Source organism: Colletes gigas, unplaced genomic scaffold (assembly GCF_013123115.1).
Source record: "Colletes gigas isolate AHSC1104 unplaced genomic scaffold, ASM1312311v1 Colletes_gigas_Sc00004, whole genome shotgun sequence".
In the NCBI taxonomy this organism is placed as follows: Eukaryota; Metazoa; Arthropoda; class Insecta; order Hymenoptera; family Colletidae; genus Colletes; species Colletes gigas.
Genome location: NW_025106633.1, coordinates 10,285,398 through 10,305,275, shown reverse-complemented (window position 1 = coordinate 10,305,275; position 19,878 = coordinate 10,285,398). Strand labels below are relative to the sequence as shown.

Below are 19,878 nucleotides of genomic sequence, written 5' to 3'. Positions count from 1 at the left end.
AAACATTACATACGACTTGTAAAAGTGCTAACAATTATTCGAACTTAATATAATAAAATACATGATTTATTGTATGAAAAAACGTGTCTCTAATTCTATGTACATGTGAAATTTATGTTTATTTTTTTTACCACACAATCTTGTTATGTACAGTTTTTGCTGCCACTTCCCCTTAAATAGTTTAAAATAACGAACCGGTTATTCTGTCTCATGGGTATATATCACATTTTGCATAGTCTTCCGAGTTATTACAATACGGGGACCGATGCAAAGTATTCAAACGAATGATTGCGATTCACAGAGATCACAAACGAAACAAATATTTTTACAAAGAACACTGAATGATATTACATGTTCGTTATTTATAATAGAAACGATTTAATAAAACTGGCACTACTTAACTATATGTTTTCAATGGAAACCCTGCTTTTTCAGAATAACTAATGGCCTGCATCACGCATATCTTTATCACACTTATTTTCACAAGCATGTCGCAAACTTATTTGCAACACATTCTTAGAACTAAATCAATGAAGCATTTTCGATGCTTACTAATGGAAACAAAATCCATTGTTTTTCGGGGGAAGTTTGCGATTACAATAATTTCCGACATTGGAACAATATGCAAATGAAATTTAGTGGCTTTATTGTTGGAAATTGAAACATTCAGTTTTGATCCTCGACAATTGACCAAATTCGTATTTTCATTTTTTGTTCTATGCAGATAATTTAAATACCTTGCGGAATTATAATTAAAGATAAAAATAAGTTGAAACAGTACGTTTCAATCTTTAATAATAAAAAATGGTTACTAAATTTCATTTATATATTGATTCGATTGCGGTGATTATAAACTCACAACAACGATGGATAGGAACAGTATCTTACAATAACAAATTAATTGTTGTAAACCAGTGTTGGGCAAATTCCAATTAAAGTAACGATTGATGATTACAATTAAAATAGACAATCGTTAATTGCTTCGATGCTATCAAGTTAAAAACATCGACAATTTATGTTTTATATGTTTAATAAATCTCAGTTTAATAGGAATATATTTGTGTAGATTTATTTTGAAATTAAAAAACAAAACAATAAAGTTGTAAATTTTGTATTCACACTAGAAAATATTCTGTAACTTTTTTTAGCCTTTAAATAAATCATTAGTAATAAATTCTTAAATAATACAATTTTTTTAACGCGTAAAAAAGAAATATTGGATGATATGAACTCAACGCCGCTGAAAAATTACCATTAATTTAATCAATGGTGGTCGCCAGCAGCTAACGATTAATATAATGATCAATCGATATGCGATTAATGATTAAGAGAGTACTCCTTTTACCGAATAAAAAAAAAACGATTTCTTTTTGTCTTACATTCTCTGTAAGTATATAGTGTCTAATGTTATAATGAAATTCGAAATATGAACAAACTTATAAGGTTTAAAGAATTTTGGGATAAAGTCTTTGTTTTTTCCTCGTCATAAATCATGATAAGTTTGTTGATTACAACTGTTACAATGTAGTTGAGGACTTGACAATCAGAAGAGATCCAAACTCTACAAAATGCAACAAGTAATATACGAGTAACGTATTACTAAAAAAGTTCATAAAATGAAAATCTACAGCATTCAGTTGGTCTCGTAGAAAATTTCACGAATTTGGTCTAAAACAGTCAGCGTGTTAACGTCGAGAACATTTATTAAAAAGATATTTGGGACCACGTACGCGTGAAGCAACGAAAGTTTAAATTCGTTGATTTGTAATACACGATACCACGTTAATTGTATCAATTAATTTATATTAATTGATATAATTAACGTGGTATCGAGTAACGTTAGTCGCTGTTAATGCTAATGATTAACTTTAATCGCATCGCGTAATGAATTTATTTGGATAAAAATTAGTCAATTAATGCCCAACTCTGCTGTTAACACGTTCATGTACAAGACGGCGGGGGCTGCTGCTGTGGAGAGGGAAGGGGCGCTGCCGCAGCAGCTGCAACTGCGGCAGCAGCAGCATACGATGACGGGTCCGAAGTATCGAGGAGTGGTGGTGGCGGAGGTAGACTTCCTCCTGCGCTTCGCCCTTTTCCACGGCCTCTTCCTCGACCCCGACCCCGGCCCCTCCCCCTTCCGCGTCAACTCCGCCTTTCCGGCATTCCTATATTGCTCGTTGTCTTTTCCAGAAAAGCTAGCGGTCCTTGAAGGGCACTGCTTCCCACACCTCCAACAGGGAATCCTGCCCTCGCACCTGTCACACCTACTCCTCCTTGAGTCATAAACATCCCTTGTTGTCCAACCGAAACTCCAACCCCTTGTAGACCCGATGTAGGAGGAGCCCCCGATCCTTGCTGCACCTGCAACGTCATGTCAAACATTCTATCATAATGATATAATTGTCATATTATATTTTTATCAGATATTCTGGCACGGTCATAAAAATACGATGTCGGATGAGAACAGTTTAAGATCGATGATAGCGTTAAAATTACTTAGCGTAGATACCTCGACAGTACTGTACATACATGCATATGTATGCATATATGCATATACTATAATATAAATATACTATCTATCCATATGTATATATATATATATATACATATATATATAGATTTACAAGTGAAAATAAAAGTGGAATTTTGATCGTTGCAAGCCAATGTAGGTTGTTAGGAACAGTAATTTGATAGGCAAGGGAAATGAAAGAAAGCACAATGTTTTTTTTCACCATGAACAGAGATTTATTCTGCAAACATCTACTTGCATCTGAGAACAACACAAGTGAAATGGCACACGTATCCTTGCAGTTATCCGTTTGAACGAATCGCTGCAATGTTCTAATTTAGTATCACATTTAGACATTTGTGTGAAAAAGACACATGTCAATTTATAAAGTACAGAAGAATAGTTAGAATAATTATAAAATAACTTTTGATGTGTAATTATGCTATAGTTATCATCTACAAGATTTCAACATGTTTTTTTTTTAAATATAAAGGTATTCATCCTTAATAACTTTTATATTGATGCAAAATGCATGCATACGTTTACATGCAAAAGATATTTATCATATTATAAACAAGGAGGCTTATAAATACTGAGAAATATCTTCTATTTTCGACAATGTATAATACGCGATGTAAAGAAATATATGATTTGAGAGAAATGTGAAAGAAAAATTAAAATATATAAATAGATATGTATACATGTATGCAACTATATACTTTGTTTATGAAGTCACGTTGAAGTAATATCGCTATTTGCTCCTAATTATAATATGTACATTATAGGGATCGTTAGGTATACTATTAACGTCAAGCAGACTAATCTGTGCTTATTTAGTTTTTTATTGCCGTTATCAGATTTATTATATCAGTTTCTGGCTAAACATTTGTACGCATTTTAATAATAATCATTTTGGCACCATTTTACAATGTGTTTATGCAAGTATATCTATTTGATACTTCCTTCTTTTATAAATGAAATTCATGCTTTTATAATTTTATATCGCAGTTACTAATAAAAGCACTTTAATTTTTCTTTCTTACACGTTACACTTCTGTGGATAGGAATTATATAAGGCACTGATTACACGCAACGTTAATGTACGTTGCTTTTTGTGCAGTTGGACCGAACAATTTTATGTCCTGATTAGATATTATTTAACAAAAGAAAAAAAAAAAAAAAAAAAGAAAAAAAAAATTTCTACGATTCTGACAAATATTTCAATCACAAAAGATTACTTAATACTTTAATATATTTATACATCATAGACATTCACACCCACATGCATACACACAGGCACATACAATCATTCAATAGTGGTACTCATCTTCAAATTTTAATGGATAATATAAAAACCTAATAACAATAAATATGCCATTTCAATCAGAATGAGAGTATTATAACGAGTATAAATTATCTCGTGACATACGTATAATGCCCAATGCAGACGAGCGACTTTTTACCGTACCGTTATACATCTGTCTTTGTTGTTTTCAATTGGAAAAACAAGGAAAGACGTACGATCGTCTGTCAAAGAATCGTTCGCCTGCATCGAGTCTAACTGTATGGTGTAATGATACTTTGCATAAAAAAAAATTCTCAATACTTTACATTACTAATAAGTTGGGTTTACAACTAAGGTGAAATAAACGTTAAAGAATAATAATTCAAAATGTTACTGTTAACTATGACAGCCACAACAAAAAAACTTTCTGTAAATATACAATTTTCGCTATCACGCATTTTTTTCAAATTTTATGTGTCACATTAAAAAAGGTATTTCTCCGATGCTAATTTTAAACAGCTGCCCAAATACAGGAATTTCAGCTTTTCTCGTAACGGTATTACTTAAATACCTGTTGCTGATGAAGCTGTTGTTGCTGCATTTGATGTTGTATTTGATGCTGCAACTGTTGTTGTTGTTGGAGCTGCTGTTGGTGTTGCAATATTTGTTGCTGTTGCTGCATCGTTGCACTTCCACCTCCATTTGCAGTTTGTTGATTTTGTCCACTTTGTGTACCGTTTGGTAAACCTGAAGCATTTTAAAATCATTAAACACATTATTATCTTACAGTCTTTTAGATTCTTACCGTTAGGTGCTGGACCTTGTGCCGGCGACTTTGCCCAACCTTGTAAGTCTGCTAACAGATTCTGCCATACGGCAATTTTATCATAATGCCTTTTTATAAGATCCTCTTTACGCGCTAATTCTACTCTAAGATCATTGATATCTTCCTTCACTACTAGTTCTGGTTTCAGTGCAGACAGTAAAAATCTTTTCTGTAGAAAGAAGGCTTCCATTTGTCTGGCAAGATCTATAAATCTTAACGTGACTTGTTCAACTTCGCTACGTGCTTCTTCCTTATCCACAGTCAAACCACCAGACACTCCAATCCCATTGTTTCCTAACCCTTCGTCCTTTGTTGTTAAAATACTCAAACATTGCTGCAAGTGATATTTTACATTATAGAATGAATTTACAACAAACGTAATATTGTTTATAGGAATTATTAGGCAACGAATCAAAATATCCTTCGCGCTATACCTGAAATGCCTCTTCAAATTCGTCGATAAGGTTACCATTACCATTAGTGGGTGTCGCCATTATACTTGTAGTGATTTGGTAGTTATATATAAAAGATATATTGTCAATTACAGTTAATTTAATTTTATGGTAAGTCCATTGTAATGGTTTGAAATAAGACTAGGATGTCCGTGGTTGGTAAACACGTTTACGAATCAAACAAGATGACAACAAAACATTGTAATTACATATAACGTCACGCACAATCACTAATATATACATTAACTACGATAGTTGAGTTCTCCAGCATTTGGTACGTCGAGGTTTATGTTGTATCTTATTAAGGCTGATACAATGTACAACTAACTTTTCAGAGTACACTTATCACAAGCTATCTTTAAACGGTAGTCAAGTAATCGTAAAGAACATTTCGATGGTGATCGATATATATCGATTATTAATATTATTCGTTTGCATTTCTCGTGTCATAGATGGAGTAGATGAACCTCAACATGTAGGGGCTGCGGTCTTCCCTCTCACTCTAGCTGCGAGAGTGGGGGAAGCGGCCATGTTGTGCAGTTCGGCCGCATGGCGAGCCAGCGCCAGTCTTTGTTCAGCTCTCATAGCGTGCGGACGTGTCCACGCGTCCCAGTTATTTTCCAATAAACAGTTCCTCTTTCTTTGTTACCGTTACGCTGGACGCATTCATTTATTCATTCTCCTGAGCCTAGAGATACGCGGGTGACATTTTCCCACATTATAACTTCAACTCGAATTTATAGAAACTGACCTTACGACTTGGAAAAACAATTCGCCGACTTTTGATGGCCTGAGCAGTGTCTAGTAAACATTAATTGCCAGTAATTTGTTTAATCTGATTAATATTAGACACATAATTATATTAAAAGAATGAAACATAAATAATAAAGAATAAACATTATTTCTAACTTGTATTATATTTGTTTATTAATTGTATTTTTATTTTATTTTTTATTGTGTATTCGGTAGTCATTAAGTATAAAATTTTGTCACATGTGTAATAAGTCCAAATTAAAAATAATCATTGCTATTATTATTATTATTTACATGTGTATAGCAGTTTTACATTACATAAGATATGAATATTTTACAGTGAATTATTATAAGGAATTATTTGTGGTAAAATGTGATGCCATTAAGATAAAGAAGGTCAGTATTTGATTATTATTACTTTAAAACTCCATTAGATCAAATTCCATGAGATCTGGCATTTCAGGCTGTACGGGTGATCGGTACCATGGATCTGCCAAGTCCCATAAATCAGGATGTAACCCTTCTCTACCCGACGGTGGTCCGCACTTTGGACAAGGAGGATACCGTTGAAGATCGAAAAATCTTTCAAGTTCCTGTATATCAAAGGATTTGTATGGATAACTTTTTTGTTCCATCGGAACGGGAGATTTATGAGCTCTTGGTCTAGATGGATGTGACATAGCTGTGACAATATCTTCATCTTCTTCCCAAGATGAGTCTTTATCTTGGTGAAGTTGATCTTCGAAAGGAACATTGAGCTGTAAATCATCTGGCATGTACTCCGAAGCTGCTATTCTTTCAAATTCTTCTTCCAATCTTCTGGCTGCTTCTCTCTCTTCCATATCAGCTAAAGCTTTTTGCATGAGTTCACGAGCATATAGAATATCCGATGGAACATTTTCATATTGTGCTTGGAGAAATTCATTGTCTAATTCAGGGGATCTGCATAAATATTATTAATAGATATAATGATAATTATTTACATTAGGGGTACCACCTCCAATTTTGATGATTTTTAAATTTGTTATAGCACCCGTAACATGTGTAGAAAAGACTTATTCAAAATAACACATTTTACAACTTATTTAAGAATCATAAAAATCGGAGGATTACTTCTGTAATTATTTAGATAACCTAGGTTACCTGCTATCGCTCAAAAAAGAAAGATCGGCAGGAGGAGTTTCATCCGCAATATTAACAACATTTCCACCAACATTTGCCACAGCAATAACAAAATCTCGTCTAGCCTGTTGTAATTCTGATAGTTTGTTGTTTACTGTTTTAACTTCTATGGCGTCTTGCTCGTTAAGAGTTTCACTATTAGAAGCAAAAGGAATTTGTATTACCATTGCAGGTGAAACAAGTATTTTATAAATTCACCTGATCATTTGAATTGAACGATTCGCCATTTGCGAGGTCATTTTTGTTTCAATTTGTACAGGTGATTGAGGTACACTAACAATTGTAGTACGTTCGTTGTTCACTGTTCCAGGGGGTATCACAATGTTACTGATCGGTCCTTTGCCAATTGGTTCCGCCTGGATTACATCTGCATTTAACACTTTGGCTAATTCGTTGGTCTTTTTAGGTAAAGCTAGCTGAGGCAATCTTGACTTCATGGGGCTGATTCCAGCCGGTAAATCTTTCCTAGCTACTGGTAATGTTCTTGGAGGAGATGCAACTGGAGTACGTGCTTTTCCTTTGGACGGCAGTAATCTTTCTCTACCCATCCTAATTAAAAATGATTTTGTGTATGGTAATGGAAACCTCGTACTATAGAAATATTGCTTTTACTTTAAACGAACGATGAACATTATAAAGATTGAAGAATTATTCAAGTGCTCATTTGTTTAACGCGCGTTACAATTGTTCGCTTAAATCAGATTTAACTACTGTCGCGACCTGGAATCACCTCCTATTGGAGCGGGTGTTCTTTTAGGTACCCGGTCACTAGATACCGTTGCTTCAGTTTTCCGCTCGTATTCGTGTATATATTTCTCTGCGTGTTTCATTCTAGCTAACATTGCCTTGGTCAATCCTGGCCTTTTAAAGTCCACCTTCTTTGGCTCGGGCATTACCACCCTCTTTCGTCGTCCTAATGGATTTATTTGTTTTACTTCTGTTTCGCGTGATTTTTCTAAATCTTGCATCAAAGCGGCGGTCCTTGCTTGACGGAGTTGTTGCGTCTTCGTAAGACCGGTATCGGCTCGTGGAATTCGACGCATTTTTTTCTTTATAAGAGCAAATGTAACGTAAGAATGTTAAAAAAGCGAATACTTAAGAAAAGGAAACTTTATTCTTTGAAGATATCAGCGATATTTTAAACTAATATTTTGCTGTATCTGCAAAGTATCTATGTATAGAGATAAATGAAATTATCAATCAATAGAATCAAGATTTAAATAAATATGTAACACGTAATAACCTGTTTAATGATTTATAACTTTTTGTTGATTTAATAAATGTTAATTTCATTAATATTTCGAGGGTAATTTGTCAAGTTTTTATGGTGGTTGTATTTTGCGGGATTAATTATCCATTATTGTACGATTACGGTAGTTGTATATGTCCAGTGCCAGTTGATTTTATTCTTTATTAGTTACGAAAATTTATAGTGTTGATGAACCTAAATGTTATATGATTTGGCAGGTAGGATAAGAACTGCTTTTGTTTTTAATGACATAATTTTATTTCGCATGTGTGCAAATATGTTCACAGATTATACCTAAATGTAATTAAGATACGAACCGCGTACCAGTTTATAATTGGCGCTTATTTCAAATAAGCTTGATCGATTGCTACAGATTCTCGGCCGTATTTTTAATCGACTCGGATCGATATTTAGTCGATATGTTACAAACGTAAGTCTGTATACCTAATATCAGTTGAAATTTTTCATCAAAGTTAATTTATATCTCTAACAATGCCAACTAGGGCAGAACGCCCTAATTTAATGCCTTTTCAGGACAGCCAATACAGTTGGACGGATGATTTACCAGTCTGCAAGCAATCTGGTATGTAAGAGTTTACTATTATAGACCGCATAACCTACAAATGTATACGTACGTAAATATTTACAATTTTCAAATACTTGTTTAGGAGTAGGATTTTCTACGAATCAAATTTATCGCGAGGATGGATATAGACAGGAGGAACACCCATTCGAAGATCGCAGTTTTCATTGCCGTTACGACGATACAACGTTCCTTTATGGAGTGTTCGATGGTCACGAAGGGACTAAAGCAGCAAATTTTGCTATGCAGCGAATGGCTGCAGAGATCTTACTTGGCCAGTTGAATGGAAAATCAACGAATGAAGAGATCAAAGAAGTTCTTAGGTAATAATGTACACTTAGTTACAAAAGTCTACATACAAGACATAGTTTTATAAAAATGAAATTCGATAGTTTTGTGCCTACATTATTTGCATTAACCGTTTGGCAAGTTAGTTTCTTTAGCAGCGTACGCAAGCTTTTATTACGTGTTTTAATTGCAATACGGATGAATAATACTGTATTTAAATAATAATATAGATACGATGCTGCATAGAATGTATTATTAAACCAACAATAAAAATATTAGCTATGTAGATGCTGTAATATAAATTTTACAACGTATGTGAATCGTTTATAAACAATTTTTACATATATTGTATCCGTATGTAGACTATCGTAACTAAGTGTATAATTAAACAGACAGAAAGATAAATTGTGACTTACAAAGCAGTTATATTTTTTTTTCTTTTAAATTCATCGTTCCAGACAAGCGTTTATAGCTGTAGAACGAGGGTATTTAGATTCCATTGGTGATCTTTTGGCCGAACGAACTAGCTTACAGTTTGATATACCCGATGGATTAAATTCGTACGAAACGTATCAAAAATTTCCACACTTGGTTGGTTCGGTTTATCGACAAAGTTTACTAACAAAAATACTAAATATTTACATAGAACATTTTTCATACAGGTTGATAAATTAAATTCGTTGAACTGTGAACTATCGACAGGCACAAGTGCAGTTGTTGCTCTTGTGTACGGTGGAAGATTGTATGTGTCCAACGTTGGCGACAGTAGAGCTTTACTATGTAAGACGGACAGTAACCAAGTTTTAAGAGTTATACAGTTAAGCGTGGATCATGATTTACGGAACGAAGATGAATTGTTGCGATTATCTCAGTTAGGTTTGGATATTGATTCCATAAGGCAAGGTATTTCGATAACGCTACGATCTGTTTTCGTTTTATTTATAAATAATAAACAATTTGTATCGAAGGATCGCATCTTGGGAATCAGGAAAATACGCGTTGCCTTGGAAATTATCTTGTTAAAGGAGAATACAGAGAATTCGAAGAATTAGCATCCGCCACAGCGGAGCCTATCATTGCCGAACCTGAAATTCATGGTGGGATAGAACTCGATGATTCCTGTAGGTTTTTGTTACTTATGTCTCGTGGTCTTTACAAATCGTTAGAAGAAGCAACTGGTACCGATCAAGTTAACAAAGAATTAGCTCTTATAGCAGTCGAACAGGTACAAAATTATTTATTGACAATTATACAATTTATCAGGAGGCAGCACACTTTTGCATTTGTATAAAATACATTTCAGTTTCGCGTACAGTCTACCTTGACGGGAGTTGCTCAAGCTGTTGTAGACAAAGTTGTAAGGATTCATCACGATGTTAATATGAGCAACACTCAAAGTACAGTGACCACCGGTAAACGAGATGACATAACTCTTCTTGTTCGAAATTTCAATTTTCCGCTTCCCCATGCATTGAAAAGTCCAACTAATCAATCGGTTAGATTTAATCCAATTGTAGAAACCGCTCCGATAACAACGATACCGGAGAACGAAGATTATTCTAGTACCGGAGTTACGGATGAAAATTTCGATACATCAACGAGTGAAACATCCACAACGTCGGATATGTATCCTCCCGGTACAAGACTGACGGACAGAAATGCTAGAATCAAGCCTTACGTAAATTTTTCGGAATATTACGAAAACGTAGAGAAAAGACGACGAGAGGGGACGTTACCCGAAGGTATAAATTTTTAGTTAGACAAGAGCTTTTAATATCAAGCATGCGATATATTTATAAATTAAACACTTTATGTTTGTACAAATGCAATATTTATTTTGTATAATATCTTTCAAATAACAATCAGCAATATTATATTTGCTCAAACTGTATAGAAAAAGTGTTATAAATTAGATTACACATTTTTTAATTCGTACGAAGATTTTGTAGATCGATCAAAATTTGCATGACAAACTTTTGCATATACGACAAGATTAAATTTTTTCTCAGGGTTTTTTTTACAAACGTCGATCACAAATATTTAGTCGGATTAGCTTTAAGTCTTTCGAATGCAGCCTTTTCGAGACATTCCCTGTGATCGGGATGAGCAATTTGAATCAACGCGTTTGCTCTTTGGCGTAATGTTTTACCGAAAAGTTGGGCCACTCCGTGCTCCGTGACTATATAATGCGCGTGTCCTCTTGTCACTACGACTCCACCGCCTGTTAAACAAACGATCGCAATAGTATTTAAAAAGTATAATATAGAAAGAACTCGTGTAAATAACGCAAGTTTTCGTACCAAGTTTAAGTACAGGTTGAATTTTGCTTTCCCCCTTGCTCGTAACCGAGGGGAACGCAATTATAGCTTTCCCGCGGCCATCTTGGCCCATTGCAGCGCCGCGAATGAAGTCGAGTTGCCCGCCGAAACCGGAGTACATTTTACAGCCCAAACTGTCTGAACATATTTGACCGGTAATATCCATTTCTATGCAGGAATTAATGGCAGTCATTTTCGGTTGCTGCGATATCACTCTAGGATCGTTGACATAGTTGATCGTAAGCATTTCTAGGTTAAGTAAATAAAGACAGAGTTATAGAAAACATTAGAAAACGCCGGTGAAAAATTTCACACGTACCTACGAATGGATTATTGTGCAAAAAGTCGTACACCCTTTTGGTACCAATTGCCAAGGAACTGACCATACGCCCCCTGTGTTTCACTTTCATTTTATTGGAAATATTCCCGCGTTCTGCCAGATCCACCATCGTGTCGCCCATGATCTCGGTATGAACGCCTAGATCTTTGTGATTACCGAGGGAGCAGAGAACAGCGTCGGGAATATTTCCTATACCGAGTTGCAAGGTTGCTCCATCGTCTATCAGCCTTTGCGCTATGATCTTCCCAATTTCTAGTTCGATTTCGTTTGGCGGAGTGCTTGCCACGCATGGCAAAGGACAATCGTATTTCACGGCCCAGTCGATGTGACTCGAGTGAATTACCGTGTCCCCGAACGATCTCGGCATGTGCTCGTTAACCTGGGCTGCATCGAGGTAGAGAAATAATTTTTAATTCGATCGATCGGTGATAAACGTTGTATAAATTATTAACGATCATCTATTAACCAACGATAACTTTCGCCGAACTTAGGGCAGCACGCGTGCAATCCACGCTTACGCCCAGAGAACAAAAACCACGCGCGTCCGGCACGCTGACGTGAATTAGAGCAACGTCGGGGATGATTCTTCTTTCGTAAAAAAGCTTTGGCACTTCGTGAAGAAATATCGGAATGTAATCGGCTCTGCCTTCGTTAACAGCTTCTCTGAGATTGGCTCCGATGTAAAAGCTTACGGACCTGAAGTGCTCTAAAAGACAATCGTCACCTTCGTGATCATGTTGGACGGCGGGGAATTTTTATTATTATTATATTATTATACTGTACTCTGAAATTCGGGGCTTGCAAACGGCGCGTCTCCTTCGAGACCCATGTGAAGTAATCGTACACTGCGTAGATTGTTGCAGACACCGTGTTCGGTCATGGCGCGTATCAATTCCATAGGCGTAGCTGCCCCGCCTTGTATAAAAACTAAATGCTCTGCAAGCAAATATCAACGAAGTAAGTAGGTTGCCATTTTATATTTTCGACGATTCGATTTAAATATTCCGACTAAACGAAATCATTGTAAATACCTGAATTTATGATTTTCACCGCATCTTCTACGCATACCCATCGTGGACATCGTTTCAACGGATTCAAAGGTTCTCTTATATATTTTAAACCACACATGTTAAACGATTTTTTCGGTACAAATTTACCAAATGCTGATTCCACATTTCGACGAAAATTTATACCAAACATTTTGTTGTAGAATATATGACACGTCAGAAACTGTGTAAACGATAAAAATCTGCAAAAGTTCGTCGATGGGGTAGAATATAAAAGGCAATTACGTCGAAATTTAGATGACACATAATCTAAAGGATTTCATAACTCAAATGTCATTTCACGTCAGATCACACTAGATCCGTTGCCATCTCCACGATTAGTATTTGAACGTCGCATTTACCGGTTTTCGATTTTTCAATCTTTTCGATACAAACTTGCTGAAACGCGTGATAAATTTTCGCACACCCTATATACTACGTGTAATAGGTGGTAAAAAAAATAATCGTAACAATCGGTACGTGTATGTACATTTCATTTTTAATTTATTGCTTCAAATGCGATGTGCCTTCAATTATTAGAATAATTGCATCATACAGAGGAACGTTTCAAAATTTTATATAAAAATTATTCGTCATCGTTATTTTAACTTTAAAGTATATACTGTTTTCGGTTGATGCTTTTAATATTAAATAGCTATTCAAAATAAACGCATTCTCAGGTTTGTTCGGGGACAAGCAATTCCCCTGATTTTTTATAACGAAAAAAGCCTTCTTGTATTTACTCCAAACCTGGTTTTTCTATACACGATGTTTAAAAATCTGTTTTTCGGGTGCTTTTGATCGTTACAGTTCTATTATATTAATTTTCTCGGCAAGAAGGTATAAATTGAACGAAATTCGAGAGATAGTTTGCGATGTCGGTCTTGGGCACAAACGTAGATGTTTATTGTGCGTAGAAAATCATCGCGAAATGCTATTAGAATTTGTCGGTGTGTAGTTTTTTTTTTTTAGTGAAACGTTTAGGGCGCTGGCATAACCTTCAATCGTTCAAATGCTGCTTTTTCCAAAGACTCTCTATGATCAGGATGAGCGATTTGAATTAGTTCGTACGCTCGTTGCTGAAGACTTTTACCGAATAAACTGGCAATTCCGTGTTCCGTGACAACATATCGAGCAATTGCCCTATTCGTAACAACACCGGCACCTTGAAACAAAGAGATTATTGTCAATGCTCTGTCGATAAGTATAAACGGTCGCGAGGGAAGAATTTTTACGTACCTAATTTTAAGACGGGTTGAATTTTGCTTTCACCTTTCGAGGTAACGGACTGTAACGCAATAATGGGCTTCCCGCAACGATCGTCGCTGATCGCTGCACCCGTGATGAAATCTAATTGTCCTCCGAATCCGGAATACATTTTAGTCCCTATACTATCCGAGCAAATTTGTCCGGTGATATCAACTTCGATACACGAGTTGATGGCTGTCATGTTCGGTTGCCTAGCTATTATTTTTGGATCGTTTACGTAGTCCACCACGAGCATCTCTGTAACATTCGTCGGTTTGTCCCTTTATTTTTTATTCAAATTTAATTACACGCATGTATTACGAGTCGTAAACAAATACTCACCTATGAACGGATTATTGTGCATAAAATCGTACAGCTTTTGAGAGCCGACGCAGAACGAACCGACGATTCGACCATTGTGCATTGTTTTCTGATTGTTCGTGACGCATCCTTTATGTACAAGATCAACCACACCGTCACTGAACATCTCGCTGTGAATCCCAAGATCTTTGTGATTCTTCAGTGCCGACAACACCGCGTCCGGTATGCTACCAATACCCATTTGCAACGTGGCTCCATCTACCACCAAGTTCTGGGCAATATTTTTCCCGATTTCTTGCTCTTCCTTCGACGGCGCTTTCACGGGATGAACCGGTAGCGGCACGTGATGCTCCACGGCAAAATCCAAATGGCTAACGTGAATGCTGCCATCGCCGAATGTCCTTGGCATGTGTTTGTTTACCAACGCTAGAAATTACCACGTGAGAAGAACTTGTTAAAAATTAATTTTTACCCAGTGCATGGCTGATGGTGGAGTTAAAAAGATTTGAAAATTTACCTACGATGTATTTCGATTGGCTCACGGCTGACCTCACGCAATCTACGCTAGTGCCGAGCGAACAATATCCGTTGTTATCGGGAGGCGAGACATGGATAAGAGCGATGTCAGGCTTAATGTATCCTTCCTTAAACAATCGTGGAATCTCGTGCAAGAAAATCGGAACACAGTCGGCGGTTCCAGCTTGAACAGCCGCTCGCACGTTACCCCCGATGAATAAGCTGATGGACCTAAAATGTTCTATATACCGAGTGTCATAATACATAGAGATATTTTCTCTAATTAAATATTTCGATTACAATACATGCATGATTAACTTTCACTAAAATCTCTAACTGATCTGAGGTTCAATTCTACAAAAGATACGCTTGGATCTCTAATTTTATGAAAATTAATCATGTATTACACTATATCAGTTTTTATTGGGACTCGTGAAATGATTAGATCATTCACGTATCGCTACTACTAATTTTGTCGATTAAAAATTGTTTCTGTTATCAGAAAGCAGCTCAGGAATAAAGCAGAAAATTACGTCATACGTTGACTGCTATCTTTGTTATGAATTCTATCTAAATTAATCAAGCTTATCGCGATGTTGCTTAACCCCTTCCCGTACTTTAACGAGTCTGACTCCGTGATGAAGATTTTGGCCCGAACGTGAATATCAGGGACCAGACTCGCGAGCAAAATGCAAATCACGATCGTGATTGAGTTTTAGTTCCTATCGGTGCGCCACAAGAGTCGGTCACGATTCTTATAACCTCTGTTACGAAGCAGTTTAGTATCAGTCTGGTCTGTTCACCGCGCGTTGACGCCACGGGAAGGGGTTAATACATTCGAGACCGATATACTGTCTGAAAACTATGAGAAAGAAAATTAATGCCACGTTCTGTACTTCGTATAACATGTTGAAACGAATGGAACGTTTTACTTTAAAGAATAACGTACTTGCATTTTCTGGTTTTGCGAACGGGGCAGCCCCTTCGAGATGCATATGATATAATCGTACGTTTCTGACGTCGCATCGTACACCATACTCAGTCATTGCCCTCAAAGATTCAACAGGTGTCGCTGCTGCTCCCTGAACAAACACCACTTGATCTGTAAAACAAAGTTAGTTTTATTTCACATGTGTTTTCAAGTCGATACGATCTTTGTGCACACGGAACGAGAACCGTGTAACTTTATTCTTTTTGTTTACGTTTCCATTATCGTACGGGAACAATATTGTTTCGTTTATAATTTCTAATTCGATTCAGAGAAACTAAACATGCGTGTGTGTTAGCAGGTTAGTTTTTTAGAACGCCAAAGTAGTCTAACAGTGTGATGGGGACAGCTGTTCGGTGACCTTGAGCAACAAAAATTATCTGCCTTAACCTAGTCGTCAAGGTTCCTCATGTTCCATTCCAAGAGGAAAGAAAAGAAAAAAGAATATACAAAGTGTCAGAATATATTTCTTTTGCCGATCCAAACAAAATAATAACATAATGAAAAGATTTACAGAAATATCGGATAACCTTGTATATTCATCCAAATTAGATTGTGCAAGTTAACAAGTCAAATAATCAGGGTAAATAAAAATATTCAATATTATCGTTCCGAAAATATAAATTCCAATTTTATTCCTATCGATAATAAAAATGAATTTCAAAGCGAAGGATACAGATATTTAATCGATTTTACGGTTAGTATATTGGAACATATAGAACATAAAGTAGGACAATGGAAATGCTTAATGCATCATGTAATGTGCTATTTATAGAACGAAATAGATAGGGTTAGATTTACTTAAGGAAAATATATTATTGCAACTCTGATCATCTATAGAATAATAAACAAAGAGGATTATATAAACATCGGAAAACAACATATTTGATATTTATCAACAGAGTATAAAAATACGCTGTAGGTAAATACTGATAGAAAAATTACACAATCTTCGTAGTGATTTTTGTTGAAATTTTTAGGGAGATAACCGATATTAAAATAAGTCTCTGTTTGTATGCTACTGCAGGTATTTAAACCTTGACCTCAAATCATTCCCCTTCTTGGCAGGAGAGCACAAAATCTCGCGCGCTAGATCTATTTAACAAATGAAACGTACAAATTAAGAATAATACATTTCTTTATTCACCCTATCGTACGAAATCGATCAACAATACAGAATTCTAATACAAATTTGATTTGCATCGAAATTTTATTTCATCGTAAAAGTTACTACTCCGATCGAAATTAAAATTCGAAACTTTTAATAGAAATTAAAAATGCAGTATTATTTCATAGAAATCGCTAAAATATTAATTTAGCTAATTTTATAACGCGTTGTGAAATCTTCGTCCACGTTGTGATAAATTGTAATAAACAAGTCCATTGAGTAAAACATATATATATATATATACATATATATGTTAATGTTTTTGGAATTCTATATTTGATAATGTTACCAAAAATTTTATTTGTCGATGATTCAAAGTTGTTTATAATATAATAACACAGATATCGTTTATATAAGTTTATAGATAATTGTCAATACGTGACAAGACAATAACTGCTTCTTTAATAAAGCATCATGAAAAATGATATGCGTTATCGTCCTTGACATCGTATGTGAATCGCCTCATCCTGTATCTAATGTACAATTTTGCATCTTGACAAATTTAGTTGTGTTTTCTTTTTTTATTGTTTCGATAAAATAACATTTTTGGTATGATTTAGAACGATCTCTAATTTTTGATAGCAGTTATGTCAGAACTGTTCACAGGTGGGGTAAATTTAATTACGTGGTTACACGTGTACATTTCTTTATCGCCAAAGATTAGCACGAAGATTTCCAATGTAAAATATTGCACAAGTTCTATCATTATTTTACGATTTTAAGCAATATTTAAGAAGTAAATGCCATATTTTCTATATATGATATGCAATGCGATGCATATCGTTTCGGCGAAATGAACATTGAACATTGCACCGATCGAAAATAAATGTTGTTACGCGAATTATTTTGGTATGTCTATAACGGTATTCCAGCTTCTACTTCGTTCCTATCTTATTACGCCCGACTTTTATTAAGTCAATCGTCGTTAATTTATATTCATTCGGTATGTTCTACATAAAATGTTACGTAATCAACATTATCATTTCGTTTACATCGTACAATTTGATTCTGAACAATAACCCAAGACCGTGTAAATTTTCAAATTCCAGTCGAACCGCGTAAATGGTTATTTTCACGATAATTGTACATGCACATACTTCGTAAACCCTATCGAAGATCGTAATAAATCTGTCATTACATTTGACAAACATATTACATGTTCGATGTCTGTAAATAATATTCTGCTATCACAAGGAAGTTAGATTAATTCAGTTATCGTCTAAAAAGTTGAAATAGTATGCTGAAGATAACGTTTTCTTTGAGTACAATATCCATGATTTTGTAATATGTAGATCGTCAATGTATACCCCGAGACGAAAAATAAAATGGCGCGAAAATTAGTATTAACGTGAAACATGCATTCAATCCGACATAATCGTAAACGTGTCTTTAAAAATTATTCCGTCTTTCGTATTACAAGCGAGTATGATCTTATTTGTATAATAACTTTCACAGAAATCGAAATTTCAACAAAACGTATCTAAAATCAATTTAGTATCTTCTTGCTAGAAAGCTTGTAAATGATAAGTTTGAAGGGTAAGGTCTTGTTTCGTATCACGTCAAAAAGAAACCACTGACATTTCAATTCATTTCCATAGCATTTCAAGGTTAGCTTTTTAAGAAGAAAATTTATGCATAACTGGAATCTTGTAAAAAAAATCGAGCGAATCGATGCTTGGTTTTATCGATTAAATCGCGGAAATGTACTTGAAGTGTCATTGCCGTATCAATTGAATTGCGAGGAAGTCTTTATTTACCTGAATCTAGTTCTGCTTGTTCGATGGCTTCGTCGGCGGTTTTTAGCCAACAAGGTTCTTTGCCGGGTATTGGCATAGACGGTTCGTTCACGTACGTGAAATAGGTCTTTTTTGACGCTTGGATACAAGGACGAGATGTAACCGTCATGGTTTTGAGAGCTCTCGATAGGTTGACTATTCGTTTCAGGGCCGCCATGGTTCAGATATGCTGTATTCTTCTGTCAGTAGAGCACGAGGGCACAGTGTCGATTGGAACGACGATCAAAATATTCGTAATGAAATTATGTAAGATATATAAGCTTCTCGTTCAAAGGAAAACGACCAACCATAGAATTTGCAACACCACTTTTACTAAATTTAATTTCTTGAATATACACGTATCCTCGAACCAGCCGCCACCGTGTCTCGCTGCACACTCCGCGCCTCTTCGGCGCGAAATTATCAGAATCAGCTCCGCATCCGAATCAGTATATAGTATAGGTATTCTACTACAGGAACTGCATCATATTACATATTAAACTTACCACCAGAGGGCTACGAATAACACTTGATTCTCATAAGTTCCCTAACAGTATCCAATTCTTTAAAATAGCAACATTTTTATGGATCGAAATATTCTTGGATAGTTACGTAAATTCTAACGATGAAAAATCCAAATTTTTAACATGTTAAAAATAAGATATTAAGGAAAATGAATCTGATTGGAGATCTTATGGGAGTTCGTAAAAAATTTCACGAATTTGGTCTGATAGTTAACGTGTCGAGTGCTGAGCCTAATTTCAATTTCTACGACTAAAATACAAGGTCACGATAAGAAGCGAAGAGATCTAACATTGAAATAATTTATGTTTTTCTGTAAATCTTTACTATAAAAGAATATTGTCGATATTCATAATAATGCAACAGCTGTTGATGATTGCATATTATTATTTATTCGTTATTGCTATCGTATCATTAATTAGAAATAGGAGAACGAAATTACTCGGTTCTTTTATTAGAATACAGTTGTTGAATGTTGTTATCGAATAATCTCATTTAAACTGGGATAT

The 19,878-nt window shown here is 35.3% G+C and overlaps 5 protein-coding genes across 7 annotated transcripts; 1 reads left to right on the top strand and 4 right to left on the bottom strand.

Annotated features, from left to right (window-relative positions):
• Nucleotides 1-1,210: 1,210 nt before the first annotated feature.
• On the bottom strand, nucleotides 1,211-5,454 carry LOC122394791 (mediator of RNA polymerase II transcription subunit 28). Its single transcript, XM_043391926.1, has 4 exons — nucleotides 5,055-5,454; nucleotides 4,600-4,954; nucleotides 4,366-4,541; nucleotides 1,211-2,361 (listed from the first exon to the last, which is right to left on the bottom strand). The coding sequence occupies exons 1-4, from the start codon at nucleotides 5,112-5,114 to the stop codon at nucleotides 2,143-2,145; spliced, it is 810 nt and encodes a 269-aa protein (XP_043247861.1). The 5' UTR covers nucleotides 5,115-5,454; the 3' UTR covers nucleotides 1,211-2,142.
• Nucleotides 5,455-6,244: 790 nt separating this feature from the next.
• Nucleotides 6,245-8,040, bottom strand: LOC122405199. Its single transcript, XM_043409746.1, has 3 exons — nucleotides 7,206-8,040; nucleotides 6,969-7,142; nucleotides 6,245-6,767 (listed from the first exon to the last, which is right to left on the bottom strand). The coding sequence occupies exons 1-3, from the start codon at nucleotides 7,553-7,555 to the stop codon at nucleotides 6,245-6,247; spliced, it is 1,047 nt and encodes a 348-aa protein (XP_043265681.1). The 5' UTR covers nucleotides 7,556-8,040.
• Nucleotides 7,529-11,092, top strand: LOC122394771 (TGF-beta-activated kinase 1 and MAP3K7-binding protein 1-like). Of its 2 annotated transcripts, XM_043391892.1 has the most exons (8): nucleotides 7,529-7,581; nucleotides 8,544-8,686; nucleotides 8,760-8,839; nucleotides 8,925-9,162; nucleotides 9,586-9,718; nucleotides 9,790-10,030; nucleotides 10,096-10,352; nucleotides 10,431-11,092. In XM_043391892.1, the coding sequence occupies exons 2-8, from the start codon at nucleotides 8,676-8,678 to the stop codon at nucleotides 10,881-10,883; spliced, it is 1,413 nt and encodes a 470-aa protein (XP_043247827.1). In that variant the 5' UTR covers nucleotides 7,529-7,581; nucleotides 8,544-8,675; the 3' UTR covers nucleotides 10,884-11,092. The 2 variants fall into 2 exon arrangements, with proteins under 2 accessions (XP_043247827.1, XP_043247828.1); XM_043391893.1 differs by lacking the exon at nucleotides 7,529-7,581 and having other exon boundaries at nucleotides 8,366-8,686; nucleotides 8,765-8,839.
• Nucleotides 11,093-11,131: 39 nt separating this feature from the next.
• On the bottom strand, nucleotides 11,132-13,591 carry LOC122394770 (4-hydroxybutyrate coenzyme A transferase-like). The gene is made up of 6 exons (XM_043391891.1): nucleotides 12,817-13,591; nucleotides 12,569-12,721; nucleotides 12,252-12,491; nucleotides 11,765-12,169; nucleotides 11,428-11,694; nucleotides 11,132-11,348 (listed from the first exon to the last, which is right to left on the bottom strand). The coding sequence occupies exons 1-6, from the start codon at nucleotides 12,983-12,985 to the stop codon at nucleotides 11,158-11,160; spliced, it is 1,425 nt and encodes a 474-aa protein (XP_043247826.1). The 5' UTR covers nucleotides 12,986-13,591; the 3' UTR covers nucleotides 11,132-11,157.
• A 147-nt stretch (nucleotides 13,592-13,738) lies between these two features.
• On the bottom strand, nucleotides 13,739-19,272 carry LOC122394768 (4-hydroxybutyrate coenzyme A transferase-like). 2 transcript variants are annotated; one of them, XM_043391887.1, is made up of 6 exons: nucleotides 18,830-19,272; nucleotides 15,866-16,018; nucleotides 14,918-15,157; nucleotides 14,422-14,826; nucleotides 14,071-14,337; nucleotides 13,739-13,996 (listed from the first exon to the last, which is right to left on the bottom strand). In XM_043391887.1, the coding sequence occupies exons 1-6, from the start codon at nucleotides 19,023-19,025 to the stop codon at nucleotides 13,812-13,814; spliced, it is 1,446 nt and encodes a 481-aa protein (XP_043247822.1). In that variant the 5' UTR covers nucleotides 19,026-19,272; the 3' UTR covers nucleotides 13,739-13,811. The 2 variants fall into 2 exon arrangements, with proteins under 2 accessions (XP_043247822.1, XP_043247824.1); XM_043391889.1 differs by having other exon boundaries at nucleotides 15,866-16,012.
• Between the last annotated feature and the right edge of the window lie 606 nt (nucleotides 19,273-19,878).

Excerpts from the sequence above, each read along its gene's own strand:
- LOC122394770 (XM_043391891.1), bottom strand. The coding sequence starts at position 12,985 with ATGTTTGGTATAAATTTTCGTCGAAATGTGGAATCAGCATTTGGTAAA. Across the intron at positions 12,170-12,251 it reads TTCGGCGAAAGTTATCGTTG|CCCAGGTTAACGAGCACATG; the intron begins GTTAATAGATGA and ends ACCTCGATGCAG. Across the intron at positions 11,695-11,764 it reads GCACAATAATCCATTCGTAG|AAATGCTTACGATCAACTAT; the intron begins GTACGTGTGAAA and ends TACTTAACCTAG.
- LOC122405199 (XM_043409746.1), bottom strand. The coding sequence starts at position 7,555 with ATGGGTAGAGAAAGATTACTGCCGTCCAAAGGAAAAGCACGTACTCCA. Across the intron at positions 7,143-7,205 it reads CGTTCAATTCAAATGATCAG|TGAAACTCTTAACGAGCAAG; the intron begins GTGAATTTATAA and ends TGCTTCTAATAG. Across the intron at positions 6,768-6,968 it reads TCTTTTTTGAGCGATAGCAG|ATCCCCTGAATTAGACAATG; the intron begins GTAACCTAGGTT and ends ATATTTATGCAG.
- LOC122394768 (XM_043391887.1), bottom strand. The coding sequence starts at position 19,025 with ATGGCGGCCCTGAAACGAATAGTCAACCTATCGAGAGCTCTCAAAACC. Across the intron at positions 14,827-14,917 it reads CCAATCGAAATACATCGTAG|CGTTGGTAAACAAACACATG; the intron begins GTAAATTTTCAA and ends GGTAATTTCTAG. Across the intron at positions 14,338-14,421 it reads GCACAATAATCCGTTCATAG|AGATGCTCGTGGTGGACTAC; the intron begins GTGAGTATTTGT and ends CGAATGTTACAG.
- LOC122394771 (XM_043391892.1), top strand. Across the intron at positions 8,840-8,924 it reads ACCAGTCTGCAAGCAATCTG|GAGTAGGATTTTCTACGAAT; the intron begins GTATGTAAGAGT and ends ATACTTGTTTAG. Across the intron at positions 9,719-9,789 it reads ATCAAAAATTTCCACACTTG|GTTGATAAATTAAATTCGTT; the intron begins GTTGGTTCGGTT and ends TTTTTCATACAG.
- LOC122394791 (XM_043391926.1), bottom strand. The coding sequence starts at position 5,114 with ATGGCGACACCCACTAATGGTAATGGTAACCTTATCGACGAATTTGAA. Across the intron at positions 4,955-5,054 it reads AATTTGAAGAGGCATTTCAG|CAATGTTTGAGTATTTTAAC; the intron begins GTATAGCGCGAA and ends TATCACTTGCAG. Across the intron at positions 4,542-4,599 it reads ACAAGGTCCAGCACCTAACG|GTTTACCAAACGGTACACAA; the intron begins GTAAGAATCTAA and ends AAAATGCTTCAG.